Raw genomic sequence first — 17347 nt, 5'->3', positions numbered from 1 at the left:
ATATTACTAGAATGTAAGAGTTTTAGCTTACAATTGCGTTTTTCGACCATTTCGGTCGAGTCAAAATTGACCGAAGGTTGAAATTTTGGCACTTATCATTATTTATAAGAAAATATTTCAAAACTGATAAAAGCTACAACCATGTTTTGTTTGTTGTTGTATTCTACATAAAATTGCGCACATTTTTATATATAAAACTCTATGTAATGGCTAATATAAAGTGGTGCAAAAATTACAACAATGTGACGAAATAATTTCTGAGATGTGTTGCTGATGCTTTTTAGTGCGAGAAGAAAGAAATTCGTGCATGCATGCCTGGGTATTGCTTGTAATCAAAACAACAGCTTGATCTGTGAACTCCCAGCCTCCCTCTATCCCTCTAAGAGCGTGATTCAAAATTTTTCACCAAGTAGGCCTATAACTATTTTTCCGCGAATATTTTTAAAAAATTTTAGCGTCTATGTATTTTACGTCAATTAAGCACCCGACAGACAATTTTAAACTCCGTATTGTATTGGTAAAAGTAGCTCTCTTTAGATCTAGCATGATGAGCTAACCCACAATTGGCACACTTTGGAGGACTACAGTTCCAATTTGTATATGCTCTTCAGATGAGCAGACTGCATTTATTGTCTTATTATGACATTTTTTGTATTTGTGGCCAAATTTTGAGCATAGTGTGCAATGAAGTGGTTTTGTATGTATGGTGTTTTTGTTTATGTTGCATGGAACCAGTGGTTATTCAGCAATGGGACCAACAGCTTTATGTGACTTCCGAACCACGTCGAGAGTGAACTTCTATCGAAGTGGTTTTGGTATAAATGGGCATACTTCTCTTTGCCCAAGAATTTTAATTTTAAGCGGAAGACTTTGGCCATTAAATTTTATTTTTGCAATTTTAATTTGTTTATTCTTATCCCTCCTGCTTGGAATTGAATAAACTTCTAGGTCATGGATATTATTATACCTTAGTTTAAGGGAGTCAAGTAGCAAGTGTCTTGAAGGTAGATCTTCACCCTCAGTGTCAGGTAAGATGACTGTACCTTGTACATAATTTAACATTTCATGGCTTGTCATTATTACTTTTATGCCATTAATTTCTCTTATGTTCAAAAAGCCAGTGGACTGGTTTTTAGTGGTTACCTCTAGTAACCACTCATTAGTTTTGGTACTATATCTGCAGTCCATTCCTTGGGATGGACACAGGCTCAGTAATTTGTTTTCAACTATGGCAGTTAGAACTTTGTTCTGCTTTAAGGATCAGAAATCTTGACCAGTTCTCTGATCCTAAAAGGTGGTCAAAATGCACCAGTGTAGGGTCTAGTCGGAAGTTTCTTTTCCTTTTTGGGCCTGCTTTTTGTGTGATGCCAGTGCTGGGGGGTTGGGAGGGTTATTCGCCTCCAATTCAGAGTTATCTTTTGCTATGTATGGTTCCAGTGTTACAACATTGGAATCTACCGAGAGGTTTTTAAATTTTTCAATTTTTAAATTTTAACGCTGTTACACCCTAATGTTGTTCTGATACTTCACTTGCTAGTGTCAAATACAACTACACAAGGGGGGTTAGAGGAGGGGGTTCCAGCAGTCATCAACTGTGCTGCGACTGTATCATCAGAGGATCCAGGGGTACTCAAATTTTTATGTATATTTTCCATAAAGATTAAAGGGGAGAAAAGAAAAAAACTGAAAACCTGAAAAAAATATCATCAGCCTTTTGTGGAGTTTATTCTTTCACCAATGACACAAGTGAGAACTGACACCCAAATGTGCGTGTCCCTACCTACCCCACAGGGGATGGCACAACACGATTAGAAGCACCTCAGTGGCGTGGTTGGTATGGTGTTTGCGTCCCACCTCAGTGGTCACGGGTTCGATTCACGACCATCCCATTGAGGAGTAAGAGACGTGTATTTCTGGTGATAGAAATTTACTCTCGACGTGGTTCGGAAGTCACGTAAAGCCGTTGGTCCCATTGCTGAATAACCATTGGTTCCATGCAACGTAAAAGCACCATATAAACAACACGATTAGTGGGGCTCAAGTGTAAGCTAAACCCGCTTGGTAAGACTGAGAGTATTACAAGAATATAATCATCCCCACCTTAATCATGTTATGGGCAAACTGAAAAGAACCAGACCCCCCTGGAATCCATGGTCTAGCCCTGAAGAATAGTTCCACCCTTGATATGTCAAATTGATATCCCTTAGGTCCGAACATTATCAGGTAGTTGATGGTCCTACCACAGTGTCCACTACTTAGCTTTGTATATAAATCTAGTCTCCAGCTCTATCTTTCCTTGTTTATCAGGTCCAATAAATGTTTTGCAAAAGTGGAAAATTCCACAAACATTAATCCAAAGAAATATTAGTATGATATATGGGACTCTTTGACTCGAATCCAGGAACAAATTCCTGGGTTTCAAGAGCCCCCTCACCACGTCAAGGTGGTCCCAGGCTGAGGAAGTTATTGCTTAGATGAATAGGGGGAGATTAAGTTTGGGAAAAATTTGCATATGTGAGAGTTTAGGGGAACTTCAGCAACTCTGGGGTGGTGTGTACCTCAAAGGTTGTTCATTGGAATCCAGAAGGAGCCAATCTTCATCTTAGACTCTTGCCCTTAGTTTGGGAGCCCATTATTATAAGCAAAGGAAGGAAGATTCCATGTTCATGTAGTCTCTGCCTTAATGAATGAGTTTAGCTTACACTTGTGCCTCTAATGTTTTGGTGCTGTCCCATATGGTTAAGTAAATGAGGTTATCATTTGGAAGTTGACTCTCACTGTGTCAGTCATAGAGAATGTGAATTTTCAAAACATTTAGTGATACTTTTTTCCATAGAACAGATATATGCAGAAGGATTCAATGTAAAACAGGCTGGAGCTGCCAACTGATTAAATTGGCAAAAGCTTCCTGTATATAGCAATATGTATACATACATAATATTACAGGCTATTGCAGACTAATGGTTATTATGTTATGAAAAATTGAAAGTTTATGTGTAAAATTTTTGCTTCAAATCCATAATTCATCTTTATTTACTCTTAAATTTTATTGTAATACTTTTTGTTGGCATGGAGTTTGAAAAGTCTTACATTATTGTTTAATTTTTGCAGGTAAAACAGGATGTGATTTTAAAAGGTGTACTAGAAAGTGAGGAAACTCTCAGTGACATCAAGATGTTTCAAAATCATCAAAACAGTACAGAGTCCGGATCAGTTGCAAGAATGCAGACAGGTATTACAGTCCATAGAAGTTTTTATGAAAGTTTTTCAATATGAAACTGGTTTCAACTAAACTCTGGAATACTTTTCACTAAAATTGGAGATGCAACATATAAAGAAAGTGTGTGGGTCCAAGGCAAATTAAAATCAATTTGATGAATGCTGTTGATAAGCCTGTCTGTGGTGAGCTGAACTGGTAAGGGAAGGAATAGGACCAGAACAGTGGGTGAAGAGCATGACAATAATAATTTACTAGTGAAAAGTGGATGGACTAAAGTGTGGAAATTATATGAGTAAAACTGCTTGAGAATGCTTTAAGGAGGGAATGCTAAACAAAGTTTTTGAAATAAACTGTAGTCCTACTAGTAGTGACAAGCTTGGAGGAAGGTTTAAGTTTACAGAGTCTGGTGGCCAACCCCTTATTAACTCAGGAAATGATTCAGTTCAAGATAGGCATACATGAGGTGTTTTGAGAAGTTCCATGTGGTGGACAACAAGGTAGGATTGATGATGGAGAAAGGGGCCTTTGAGGAAGTGTTGAGTGATCTGCAAATTGATTAATGCTGCAATATTACAATCAACAGAAATTCTGGAGAAATACCAAGACTATATAGTAAGGCTTTGTATGTTTGTTTGTTCCTACACAATATACAAACCATTGGTCCTTTACATTAGGAATTACTTTCAGCATAGGCTGGAATACAGATGTTAAATTCTTGAACAAGGTGGTTAGCAGTAACTACCGTCTGGTAGGCCGAATATGAACACTCCACTTTCCTTTCAGCTGTCTTCCGATGAAGACGTGTTTGTGAGCTTTTGATGACTAGCCATTAATCGTGATTTCCCGGTGGGATCTTCTTTTATTATTTTGAAGATATATATACAGTAGTGCCTCAGGATACAAAATTAATCCGTTCCGAAGTGGCCTTCGTAACCTGATTTTTTGTATCTTGAACCACATTTTACATGTAAATTGCCTAATTCGTTCCAAGCCCTACAAAAACACCCCAGTAAATTTTATAATAAAGCTAAATTGACCAATAAACAATGAAATATAACAATTCGGACCATTCAATACCTAACTTAAACTACATATACTACTAATATGTACTACATACCTGTAAATAAAGTGTATTAGTGTACATGGTACAAGAAATACTGTACGTACTTACTTATGTAGTAAAATGTGGAACCTTATCTTTCGAGTGAGGCGATCTCTGAAAGTGGCGACAGAGGAGGAGGACAAATGGCAGAAAACATGAACACTTCACTTTACGAAACACATTAAAAAATGGCAGAAAACATTAACACTAAACTTTACGAAACACATTAACAAATGGCAGAAAACATTAACACTTAACTTTACAAAAAACTTGAAATTAAATTTCTTTTCTTTTTTTGTCTTTTATTTTTACATTTTTTTTTTACTTTTTTATACTTTACGTTTTTTATAAAATTTCAATTTCTTCACCACTTTTAACTTTGTTTTTTCGTATCACTTGGATCTTCCTGTTTCCTTACTCCTACTAAAGGCCTCTTTAAAAAATAACTATCCAAGGAAGATTGCTTCTGCCTGCTTTTCACAATGTTCCCTCATCAGCCTGTTCAGAACCTGATGGATCAAACAAAACGGAGGGAAGGCATACACCTCCAGGTTGTCCCAGGGATGTTGGAATGCGTCTTCTGCCAGAGCTAAGGGATCTGGAACCACTGAACAGAACACCTCCAGCTTCCTGTTGTAGTGTGTCGCGACAAGGTCCAGCATGGGTCTCCCCCAAATCTGGAAAAGCTTGTCTGCCACCACTTGATGAAGGGACCACTTTGTGCCTAGGATCTGATCCCGGCGACTGAGTTTGTCTGTGACCATGTTCTGTTTCCCTGGGATATACCTGGCTTAGAGCTCTACCGAATTGTTGATTGCCCACTGGTGAAGCTCGACGGTCAAGGCATGAAGTTGCTGAGAAACCAGGCCTCCCTGTTTGTTCACATAGGCTACCACCGTGGTGTTGTCCAACATGAGAATGACAGAATGACCCTCTACCTTCCCCCGAAACTCCTTCAGACCCAGGAAAGCCGCCTTAAACTCCAAGACGTTGATATGTTGCTGCTTGTCCTCCAAACTCCAAACGCCTGAAGCAATGAGACCACCTAAGTGTGCGCCCCAACCTGCAAGGGAGGCACCCGAGAACAGAAGGAAGTCCGGTGGGAGAGAACGCAGAGGAACACCCTTCAACAGATTCTGGTCGTCCAACCACCAACGAAGGTCTTCTCTCACTTCCAAAGACAGAGGAACCATAAACAGAGGAGAGTCCCCCTCCGGAGACCAGAATTCTCCCAGTCTCCATTACAGAGACCGAAGATGAAGACGCCCATGAGGGACCAGCTTCTCCAGAGAAGATAACACTCCCAGAAGTACCTGCCACTGATGAGCTGACTGATGTGACTTCGACAGGAAGTTGCGTGCTACAGCCCACAACTTCTCCAATCTCTGATCCGACGGGATAACTTTTGCCACTGTCGTATCGATGACCATGCCCAGGTAGAGAATCCTTTGAGTGGGTATGAGTTTCGACATTTCCTGGTTGACTATGCCCAGGTCCAGACAGAACCGAAGTAGATGATCCCTGTCCTGCAGCAGCTTCTCCCTGGAAACTGCCAAGACTAACCAATCATCGAGGTACCTCAGCAAACGGATCCCCTGAGCATGGGCCCAACTTGACAACTTGACACGAGAGAGAAGACCCTTGTAAACACTTGAGTGGCTGTCGTCAGCCCGAAGCACAAGACTTTGAACTCGAAGATCTTGTCCGCAAGAGAGAAGCGAAGGAAATTCCTGGATGTGGGATGAATAGGGATTCGGAAGTATGCGTCCCTTAAGTCTATCGACAGCATGAAGTCGCCTTCCCTCACGGCTGCCAACAACGAGCGCGGGGTCTCTATCTTGAACCGTGTCTTCTTGATGAAGCGATTCAAGGTGGATAAGTCGATCACAGGCCTCCATCCTTCCGACGCCTTGGGCACCAAGAAGATGTGACTGTAAAACCCCGGGGACAGACGCACTACTTCCTCTATCGCATCCTTGTCCAGCATTTTCTGCTCTTTCTTCCGAAGACCCAAGAACTTCAGAGAATCTGGAGGATACATCTTCCTGAGCTGCGGCTTGTCCGACAGAGGAGGAGAGAAGTCGAATGGTAGCAGGTATCCCACCCGAAGGACATCTACCACCCACTTCTCTGCCCCATAACTCTGCCACTTGGCCCAATGGCCAGCCAGGCACCCCCCCACCCATGGCGCAGGAGAGGGAGAGGCGCCTAACCCTCCAACGGCCCCCTTTACCTCTCCCCCTTGAGCCCCTTCTTGGTTTAAAGGAACGAGAGTGAAAGGGGCGTTGATCTTGAGACTCAGGCTGTGTCGAAAGGGAAGGCCCTGCCGAACTCAAGGTCCTTGATGGCCTACCAGGCGACGATCTCCTCGACTGCTGCTGGACAGGGGGAGGAGGAGGAGCCGGACGTCTCCGAGGGCGAGACTCTGACTGAGACACAGCCTGGTGCACCAGTCGTTCCTTGGTGTCAGCCCAACGCCCGTCTATCACATTTTCGAGTTCTGTCCGAGGAAACAAAAACTGGGACTCCAACAGATCTCTGTTCCTCAATGCCAGCAAAGACTCTTGTGTCGAGCAATCTCTCCATCCTAGACAAAGCTGCGTCCCTCCTAATTGGAAGAAGATTAGCCCATAAATTAGCACTGAGGTGAGCCAAATATGAAAATGCCTTGCCCATGGACTGCAATAGACTGGCAAGCGAGGTGGCACTCACCAACCCTTCCGGGGACCTGTCAGAAGCTATCTTGGCAATAACCACAGACCAGAGGTCCAGCCAAGAAACCGTCTGCAACATGGAGGTCGCCGTAGATTCTAAAGCTGAGGCATCTTGCGGAGACAAGGACTGAGCCACCAACCTCACCTGTTCCAAAGTCAAACCCAGCTTCAGGCAAATGACATCTGGGTTAAGGTGGTGTGACAAAAAAATGCAGCAGAGCTCGTAGCATAGTACTTCCTATGTCTCGTGAGAGGTGGGGGTAGTAGTTTGGTAGAGCCCCTAAAGCGAAGTGAACCGTCCCTGTCAGAAACAGAGGCGTTAAGCTTCTGCAAGACCGACTGAACATGCCCCGACAAAGGAAGCTGAAGAGATGATTTGGGGTCCTGAGTAGGTCCCACCAAGGCTTCCAAGCAAGAAGGAGTGTAAGACGACCGAGCCTGAGTCCTACTTTCCAAATTGTTAAACCCACGAATGAGATCAACAACTTCCGAAAAGGAAGACAGAAACTCCTGGTGTCTCCCTCCTCCTGCTCTGGCACTGGAGACTGACGACGAGAAGGGTGTGTAGGCTCTTCTAATGCGCCTTCTTCAGCAAAATTAACAGAAGGGTTAGCAGCCAAACAGTCCGAAACCCCTACTAACCTGTCTGGGCAGGGTCCAAGCGTCGGCCTCCGAGACGGACCCACTGTAACACTAGGCACATCACTTACCTCAACAGATGATTCCACATGTCCATGAATGGTCACGGGCGTGGCGGCCGTACATACGTGAGATGGGGGGGAAACTCGAACACTCGAGATAGACGGAGAATTCCTTAGAGTCGAACTCTTGGAAGCACCAGTGAGAGAGGCAGGCAAACACTCCAGCTGCACCAAATCCGTGCTCACTACCTTTGACCTCTTGACTGGCACTTTCAGATCTTTACGGCAATGAATAGGCCTTGGAAAAGAAGGAGCACTAACATCACGTGGACAGGCAGGGGAGGTTGCAACACGCTCGCGATGTGCAAGGACGGAGGGGGCTGGGCAGGTTGCACGTTCGAGATACGAGGCAGAGGACGAAGCAACCCCTGCAGAACGCACACCACTAACACTGCCCGAAACCACAGCACTCTCGGGAACACGTCCGCATTGTTCTTCCCTCTAAGGTGAAGGAAGGGCAAAGTCCTTATCCTTCCAACGCTTGATACGCTGACGAGGCATAGAGGGGGAAGAGGGAGAGGAAGACAGCACTATTTTCTTATGTGCACTCTTCTCGGAAGGCGGGGACGAAGCAACACGTTTCCTACCAGTCCTCCCAACCGATAAGACAGCCAACTTCACATCCAATACAGAATCCAACCTCTGAACCACTGCCTGGCATATGACCTCAGACTGATGTGCCAGAGAAGGCTCCGAAGACAAGGAAGGGAGATGTTGCGAACTGGGCAGCAGTGATGACGTCACGGCTAAGCAAGGCAGATCAGAGGAGACGACTGGGAGAGATGTCATTGATGAGAGTGACGTCACAAGCGGCGGTGACTTCACGGCTTCCCCTAGGTGCGAGGGAAAGAGACGCCACTGGTGGAAGAATACACAAAGATGGACCCCGTAACGTCATCAGCGCGGCTGACGCCGCCGCGTCACTCAGACTCAAAGTGGCGGCAGACACTGGCGGAGCAATACAAGATAGCCAACTGCTGCTACCCACGAAGACAAGGCCAGGAGGAGGGGGGATGGCCTGGCCAGACCATGAAGGGGGGGTGCGAGCCTCCACAAAATGAGCTAGCAACCCCTCCAAGGATGGGGTACCCCCTAGCCCAAGCGTCTTCGAAATCACCGCCATTTGGACTCCTCCAACACTGGAAGAGAAGAGATTGATGAAAAAACCTTACCCTTCTCAGGAACCAAAAATGCTCCCAAGGAAGAGGGGGCTACATTATAAATATCACCCTGGCGACCTCCCGATACTTCCACCGATGGATCAATGGAAGAAAAAAGAAAAGGAAGGAGATGCAGGGACAACGCTACTATGGCGGTTAACTACTGCGGAAGATGAAACATCGGGAATAGGAGCAAAGCCTTCCCAAGTAGGAAGAGTCGAGACTCTCCGATGTTCCCTCTTGCCATAAAACTTCCTCCACTGCTCCTTAGGCCATGCCCGGCATTCTGTGCAAGGATTCGTAATTGTAAAAAAATTTGAACGACACCTACTGCATGTGATGTGAGGGTCGGTCTGCCGAAGCCAAAAAACGAGAACACGGAAAACCATGAACTCCAGGGCACATACGCTGACGCCGAGAAGGAGCAGAAGTAGTCATAAATACCAGGTAAAAAACACACACACACACACACTAAAAGAAACTAAATGGGCAGTGAACCGGGAAAAGGCCAAGAGAGGTAAACACAACTCTTGCCCAGGCGGTCAAAGAAAAGACTGGCGTAGATGCGTGGTCCCTGACCACTCTTCACCCAATCTACGCATGTGTTGCCAGATATCACAAGATTCCTTGCTTTCATCTGCTTTTTAACCGGATCCAGCTAGGCGCTAGAAATTATCCTATTGTTAAGACCTCAGGTTTGTTGCTATGAAAAATACAAATTGTCTTAGAAAATTTGTCATTTTTGGTAACATGAACCAGAGCAAGGCACTGAGTGACTCTCTCTCTCTCTCTCTCTCTCTCTCTCTCTCTCTCTCTCTCTCTCTCTCTCTCTCTCTCTTCATCCAACTAATTCACATATCACAATTATCTCAGGTAGCTAAATCAGAGTAGTGAATTACAAAAATACATTTATTTAAGAATAAAATGATTAACTAAATGAATCAAATTCTCAAAGAACAAGATGGTTGACTGAATAAGTTAAAATTCAAAATCCAAATAATACACCACTGTTATTCAAACAGAAAACCCAAATAACCCTGGGGATCAGACCAAACCCATCCACCCCTTTCTCTACAATAGACATCAGTCATAAAGTAGATAATCAAAAAGTATAGTCTCCCCACTCCATTACCATGGAACTATCAGATAAGTTCCCATTGAAGTTGCCAGACCTGCCAGAAACGTCTGTTAAAAAAAAAAAAATAAAGGAACCCCACATAAATAAATTGCAAATAACCAAAATGACACAAATCAAAAAGTCATATGGAAAAGGACATCTCTGAAATAAAGGTTTAAAATACAAAATTACCCATTTCAGCTGTGAGCACTAACACTTAAACAAAATAATACAGGCTATATACGGCCATTCCCAAAACAAGGCTGCTTCTCCAACTTGGGTGCTTCTCTGTCTTGGTTATTTTACCTTCCCATTATGTAGGGGAACAGCTCACACGTACACAAGCACAAACTTTCTCACAAGATATGACGTCACTGATTCGTCACAAGTTCATTGCCCTGGAACAACTCATTATTACACCCATAAGAATCTACCAAAACCAGATCCTTGCTTCCGCTCATGCACGGACACAAACTGGCTTTTCTTTGCTCAGGCAGCAACTTCCCACATGGTGCCACCCCAAGTGATGCGTCAACATTTTAAAACCCCTTTTTTTTCCATAGGAGTCAAAATTATATCTATCATTTAAAAGAATGTCATTGCTCACCACATCCGTCTGACTGACACATTTTCTGAATAAACTTTATATCATCTCAAAATATGTATATACCAAACAGATTATACTAATAATACTCATTTCACATCCCCCCGCAAATAGGGGACCACTGTCTCACCCTTTTAAGAGACTTCCACCAAACTGTCCCCTTGAAAGTTGAAGTTTCTTCCCTTCATCCGCCAGTAGGAGCTAGGCTTCCCCATTTTTGTGAGAGATGGAGTATGAGAGGAGTGAAGGAGTGGATTGTGGAAGTGTTGAAAGAAGGTTACTCCATTCCATTCTAGGAGAAACCTCCCTTAGTCAACTCGCCCATCACGGTGACTGCCTACTCTGTAGGTTCAGAGAGGTATTCGGCCCTCCCAAACGAAGTCTAATCCCTCTTCCAGAAGGAAGCTATCAAAGAAGACAGTTTGGACAGTTTCTACAAATGCCTCTTTGTGGTACCCAAAGCATTGGGGACAGAGGCCAGTACTGGATGTCAGTACCTTGAATTTCTTCTTGGAAACGACGAAATTAATTCAAGACGGAAAAAGTCATTCTTAATGTCATCCATTCACTGAGGCAATTGGATGATGGCTATAGACATGCAGATTGCTTATATTCACATCCCAGTCCATCCAAAGTCCAGAAAGTACCTTCTTTTTGTGTTCCACAACAGAGTATACAAGTCCCGAGCCCCATGCTTCAGGGTTTTGACAGCACCACAAGTCTTTACCTAGGTACTTGCTCCGCTCATCCAATAGCTTCATCTAATGGGGATCAACATCTCCCTCTTTTTAGATAACTGGCTTCTTCGATCACCGTCGAAGGAAAGTTGCAAGTCTAAACTGATTCATACACAGAGCATTCCATAGTTTGGGATAGTGATAGATTCTCAGAATTTACAGGTTTTTCTTTCCACCAAAAGAATCCAGGCATGCCCGAAGAAAGTGAACAGGTTCCTTTCCCGACATGCTCCTCCAAGCAATTGCTAAGCCTTCTTGGCACCTTAGCCTCTATGGAGCAGTTTGTTGCCCTGGGAAGGCTCCATACGAAGTCCCTTCAATTTTATCTTTGTGGCAGCTGGGGCAGGAGAACTCATCCAGATTCCTTCATATTTCCCATCTCTCAGGAGATCAGGAGGATCTCCTATGCTGGAAATCAAATAACAGACTTTCAGAAGGGAGGTCTCTCGCTCAAAGACTTTCAGAAGGGAGGTCTCTCCCTCCTTTGAGCCCCAGACTAGACTTGTATGCAGACACGTCAGATCTAGGTTTTGGGGGGTTCTCCTAGATGACCAAGCAGTATAAAATATGTTGGCACATAACCTGAAGGAACTAAGAGCAATGTATTGAGGACTCCAGCATTTTATAAAGTCCACAACCAAACAGTGACAGTGCACTCCGACAGCACCACAGCCCTGGCTTATATTTAGAAGCAAGGGGTTACTTGTTCATTCTCCCTTTGCGAAGCAGCAAGTTCTCTCCTCCTTTTGGCAAACCGCAGCCAAACAAAGCTGGTGACCTGGTTCATCCTGGGCAAGTTCAGCGACCTAGCAGACAGTCTGAGCCATCGCAAGCAGGTGCTCCCCACAGAGTGGACTTTACATTCGCAGGTGTGAGAGAACCTGTGGAGACTGTGGTGGAGGCCTCTCATAGATCTTTTTGCAACCTCCAAAATGAAGCAACTTCCAATATTTTGTTCATCAGTCCCGGATCATCTAGCATGGGAGACAGACGCCATGCTACAAGACTGGTCCAACAAAGATCTAAGTACAGTGGTACCTCGACATACGAGTCCCAGCTAACGAAAAATTCGTTACAAAAACAAATACGAAGATTTTTTTGGCACTACATACGAAAATAGTTCATGTTATAAAAGGTTGTTGCTGTAAAGTCCCGAAATTCGCCCGGACCACCGAGAACAATTTTAAAACTTGCGCTCTGCCAACTGAGTAGACTCGCCACCATCCTCCCGCTCTCCCATTGGTTCCTGATGCTAGTCACCGCTGTAAAGGTCCTGCTCTCCTATTGGTCAGCATCTGACCCATTTACTCTATGTATTCTATTGGTAAAAGGATGCTGTAAATTGAAAAACTTATTCATGCAATACATTTAATAAAAAAAAAATTAGGTAAAGATAGAATAAACAATAGAAATGAATGGTTATTATACTGTTTGATAGTTTCAGTAGTTGAAGAGGGATAATGAAAATTTATGATTACTGTACTGTGTGCTAGGTAAAAGTGGTTGCTTGGCGATCGTTCGCTACTCGTAGTGTGAACGTAAACAAAAGGTTGGAAGCCTTTTTTTTTGTTTGTTTGTTTGTTTATTATATTTAATGGTTACTTAATAATTATTTGAAATGAGTACATGCAATACATTTGATAAAAAAAATTGTGAATTAGATATCATAAAATATAAAATAAATCAGACTGCTATCATCGAAGCCAACAAATATTTTCTAGAATGCTTCTTCTGTTTTAATATTATATGTTTCATTATAGCTGTCAGTAACTCGGTATTTCCATTAGGTAAAGATTGAATAAAGACTAGAAATGAATGGTTATTATACTGTTTGGTAGTTTCAGTAGTTGAAGAGAGATAATGAAAATTTATAATTACTAAACTGTGCGCTAGATAAAAGTGGTTGCTTGGCAATCGTTCGGTAGGTTGGAAGCTTATTTTGTTTGTTTGTGGATTATAGTTAATGATTAATTAATAATTATTTGAAATGAGTACATAGTACTGATTATTTATACATTTTATTGGCATATTCTAAGCTTTTAGTTTCTTAGGTTTAGATGTCAGAATCATATATGTACTAGGCTACAGTAGCAACTGCTAACATAGGCTAGGCTTATTGCTAAGGGATATATGCTAAAGTCCTAATATATGCAGTAAAAATGGGGTTGAACATTACATGCAGTTGAATATTACTCAAGTATGTACAGTATTTTGCCTTTTTGGAGTCATATTTCTTCTGTCGGATCGTTGTCGTAACCGTAGAACATCTGTTGTTGTAAGCCTGGAAATAATTTACTGAGTGTTTTTGTAGGGCTTGGAACAGATTAGGCATTTTACATGTAAAATGGGGTTCAAGATACGAAAAAATCAGGTTACGAAGGCCGCCTCGGAACGGATTAATTTCGTATCCTGAGGTACTAATGTATATGCTTTCCTGTCATTCCCTAGTGGCCCCATTCTGGCTGAGACAGTAATGGTTCCCAGATCTCCTCATGCTACTAGGCTACTGACAGATTTCCCAAGATTGTTACCTCAGACAGCCATATTTCAGACGGTATCACCAAGGATTTGAACTATCAGGAAACTTCCTTGACAGAAAGGATTTTCAAGAGCAGCTTCACCTGCTATTGCAGAATGCAGATGTTCTTCATCTGTCAAAGTCTACCAACCCAAGTGGACAATCTTCAGAGCCTGGTGCAGACGTCTTAATGTCTCATCTTCTAAGATGTCTGTAACAGATATTTTAGAATTCTTCCTGTACCTCAGGAATCTTAGAGGTCTCTCTCTGTCTACAATTAAGGGATACAGAGCATTATTGAACTCAGTTTTCCAACATAGAGACATAGATCTGGCCTCCAACCCAGATCTTTCCAACCTATCAAATCTTTTAACATAAACAAACCCAATGAATCAACAAATGTCTCTTGGAATTTGGATGTAGTTGAAGTGGCTCTTTGGTCCTCGTTTCCTATGCATTCTTCTTCATTATGAGACATTACCAGGATGACCCCCTTTCTTGCAGCATTGTCAACAGCTAAGTGGGTCAGTAAAGTTCTTTGTATAGAAAAAAGAATTGGATTTTCCTTTGTAAAATATGAGAACCCAGCCAAGCTTTGGCCATGTTCCTTCATTATTAAAAGTCTGTCGGAAATCCTGAGCCCTGAAGTTGAAGAGAGAGTTCTGTACCCGAGGATATTACCTCCATAGAGCAGAGAAAATTTGAGGTCCTTTGAGTAGTTAGTGCTTGTTGAAGAATCTGTCTCACACCCTCTTTAAGAATGCCCAGTCTTTCTTATTAAGAAATCTGATAACTGAATCTCATTCTTTGATTGAAAAAGAAATCTTACCTTTCTTCATAGCAACTTGTTAGCCTTCAGACAGTTTATCCTTACCCTCTTATTTTACGGGTGACTTATTGGAGGTGTAAGTCAATATTCGTCACTCATTATCTTTGTAAACGAAGTACAATAATTGCAGTACTTTGGGTCCGTTATAAGTGGTTTTATGATGTTGGGGTACAAAGCGTAGGAAGTTTTGTAACCTTCCTATCATCTTTGCCTTGAACTAAGGTGTTGAGTTTGAGGGAAGCCTGGGATACGGTGTACCTGGAGTACCCACCAGTCTTATTGTTTGTATGGTTGGTTGTTAATTTAATACTTGGTGTAGGTATTTATGTCTAATCGATTTGGTTTTTGGTGCTGAACCCTGATCAGGGGCAATTATGTAAATATGTATGGTTGGTAGCCAATGGTCTTATCCCTTGCTACAAGCTCCCACTAATTTAGAGTTGCTTCAGGGCTACTTTGCCACACCCTACACAGCCTACACAGTTAAGATGAGTGCCAACCAGAGGCTGTATCTACCTGCAACAGCTCTCTTACCAGGTTAGGAACAACAAGCATTGTATCTATGCTAATGATTTCATATTCTCTAACTCATTATCATCAATCATCAGTGGAAATAGGAGTCCATTTTTTCCCATCTACAATGCTAAGTGGGATTCAGCAGTATAAATAAATAATATATATATATAATACTTGGTAAGCCACTTAGATAAAAATGACATATTTATAATAAAATAAAATTTTATACTTAACCAAGTAATTATGAACCGAAGCCCTCCCTCCTCCCCTCATATAGACTTTAAGTCCAGAAAACAATTGATATAACTCTCGGCTGCATGGTTCCTTCCTTACTTTGAAAGTGGGCAGGGCCAATTAACCTACATAAATGACCATTACTGCAAATTTCAAAATTTAAGCTGCTGGCGAGTGAAACTTTAGCCAACATAATTACTTGGTAAGCATAAATAAAATTTAATTTTATTATAAACATGTCATTTTTTTTAAATGTTCCCTCGGATTCAGGCGTAGTTGTGTTTAGCTGTACACTTTTATTTGTTGTTTTATGAAACAATAATGATCTTCATTTTTCTATTGAAGCTTGTCAGTTACTGTGTAATTATATTTTGACAGAACACTCTAATGTCAGCCATCAGAAGACTGGAGATGGTTACTTACTTGATTTTATGATGTGCAACCCTCCTTTCTTTGGATCACTAGAGGAAACTTATTCCATGAACAAGAGCAGAAAGGACAGAGGAGAACCTAGAAGTGTCGCAACTGGTGAGATTCTGTCATTGTTAGCTATGATTTTATGCATACACCTTTCAACAATAATTTATTTTAGACATGTCTGGCATGAAAATTAAGGATCATGGATCTCTTGGTAATTAGCAAAATGAATTTTATGACTTCAAAAATTAGAAAAGCCAGTTTCATATATAGTTTGTTCTTTAGAAAGTACATAGAGAATAAATATGCAGCTTTTTAAAACCAAAATGAATTATTTCATGCAAATTCATTACTATTTATTGTTAACTGAAATTTGTGTTCTTATGAGTCCTAGACACCACTCTTAAATTTGACGAAAATTGTATGTATACAAAATTGATAGTGTTGATGAAGTGAAAAGGTTACAATGTATTTTTTATGCATTTGTCTCGTTCATCATCATTATCCATTTATTTACATTCACTTTCATTTAGTTTCATTTACGTGCATTTGTTCCTTATTATCTAATATCACTTTTCTTCTCTTTTTCTGAGTCCTGAAGTTGTGATAACTCTCTCTCTCTCTCTCTCTCTCTCTCTCTCTCTCTCTCTCTCTCTCTCTCTCTCTCTCTCTCTCTCTCTCTCTCTCTCTCTCAGTTTCCACTCACATAGCAGCCTAATTTTAAAAGTTTGCGGTACTGTTGACCCCACTAATTTGCAACAATGCCTCTATTGATTTTGCCTTTTGCAAAGGATGCAAGACTAGACTTACGAAATCTACTTATGATTCCCATACAATTTGTTCTAATTGTATAGGCCAAGTATAAAATAAAGAGCAAACTTGTGATAAATGCAAGGACTGGGATGATAGGAAATGTAAGGTTTTGAAATCCCATCTGGATGAACTTGAAAGGGATAGGAAGAGAAAGGAGTTGAAAGTAGGGCTTTACGTAGCCTACAATCTACACCAAACCCTAGTAATGTAGATAATATTTCCATTCCTCCTTCCCCTGTTCCCGCCTTGTATCCCGTCACCAGCCCACCTACTATGGTGCCACCTACTCCCGTGCCTGGTTCCCATGCTTGCAACCCCAATCCCATTGCCTGTCTTTAGTCCAGGTTCAATCGCAAAATTGACCTGGTTGTGAACACTGTTGCTGAGTTAGGCGCATCCCTGAAGGATAATGTGCATAGTGATGGCATTGTGCAAGTGAATGAGGTGACTGCTTGTCCTGCCTATTCTCCTAGAGGAAGGTCCCTGTCATACTCCCCTGACCATGCGAAAAGACTTACTGGAAGTCCAAGGGAGGCCAGTGGGGTTTGCCCACTAGTAGTCTCCCCCCCCCCCCACCCCCCCCCCCCCCCCCCCCCCCCCCCCCCCATCAGTCGAGCCTTATGCAAGCACCTAGGCTGTTCAACAGACCAGCCATTGGAAAGGCA

At 42.2% G+C, this 17347-nt stretch overlaps 1 protein-coding gene across 4 annotated transcripts in view; it reads left to right on the top strand.

Annotated features, from left to right (window-relative positions):
* Positions 1-17347, top strand: part of LOC135205507 (RNA N6-adenosine-methyltransferase mettl16-like) — a 426335-nt gene that overhangs the window by 262458 nt on the left and 146530 nt on the right. For all 4 annotated transcript variants that reach the window (XM_064236270.1, XM_064236253.1, XM_064236244.1 and 1 more), the window contains exons 5-6: positions 3112-3232; positions 15831-15980. In XM_064236270.1, coding sequence (XP_064092340.1) covers positions 3112-3232; positions 15831-15980 — 271 coding nt within the window. The remainder of the gene's footprint in view (positions 1-3111; positions 3233-15830; positions 15981-17347) is intronic.

Source organism: Macrobrachium nipponense, chromosome 11, assembly GCF_015104395.2.
Source record: "Macrobrachium nipponense isolate FS-2020 chromosome 11, ASM1510439v2, whole genome shotgun sequence".
Classification (NCBI taxonomy): Eukaryota; Metazoa; Arthropoda; class Malacostraca; order Decapoda; family Palaemonidae; genus Macrobrachium; species Macrobrachium nipponense.
The sequence above is the reverse complement of the archived record's forward strand: the minus strand, read 5'-3'. Positions and strand labels throughout refer to the sequence as shown.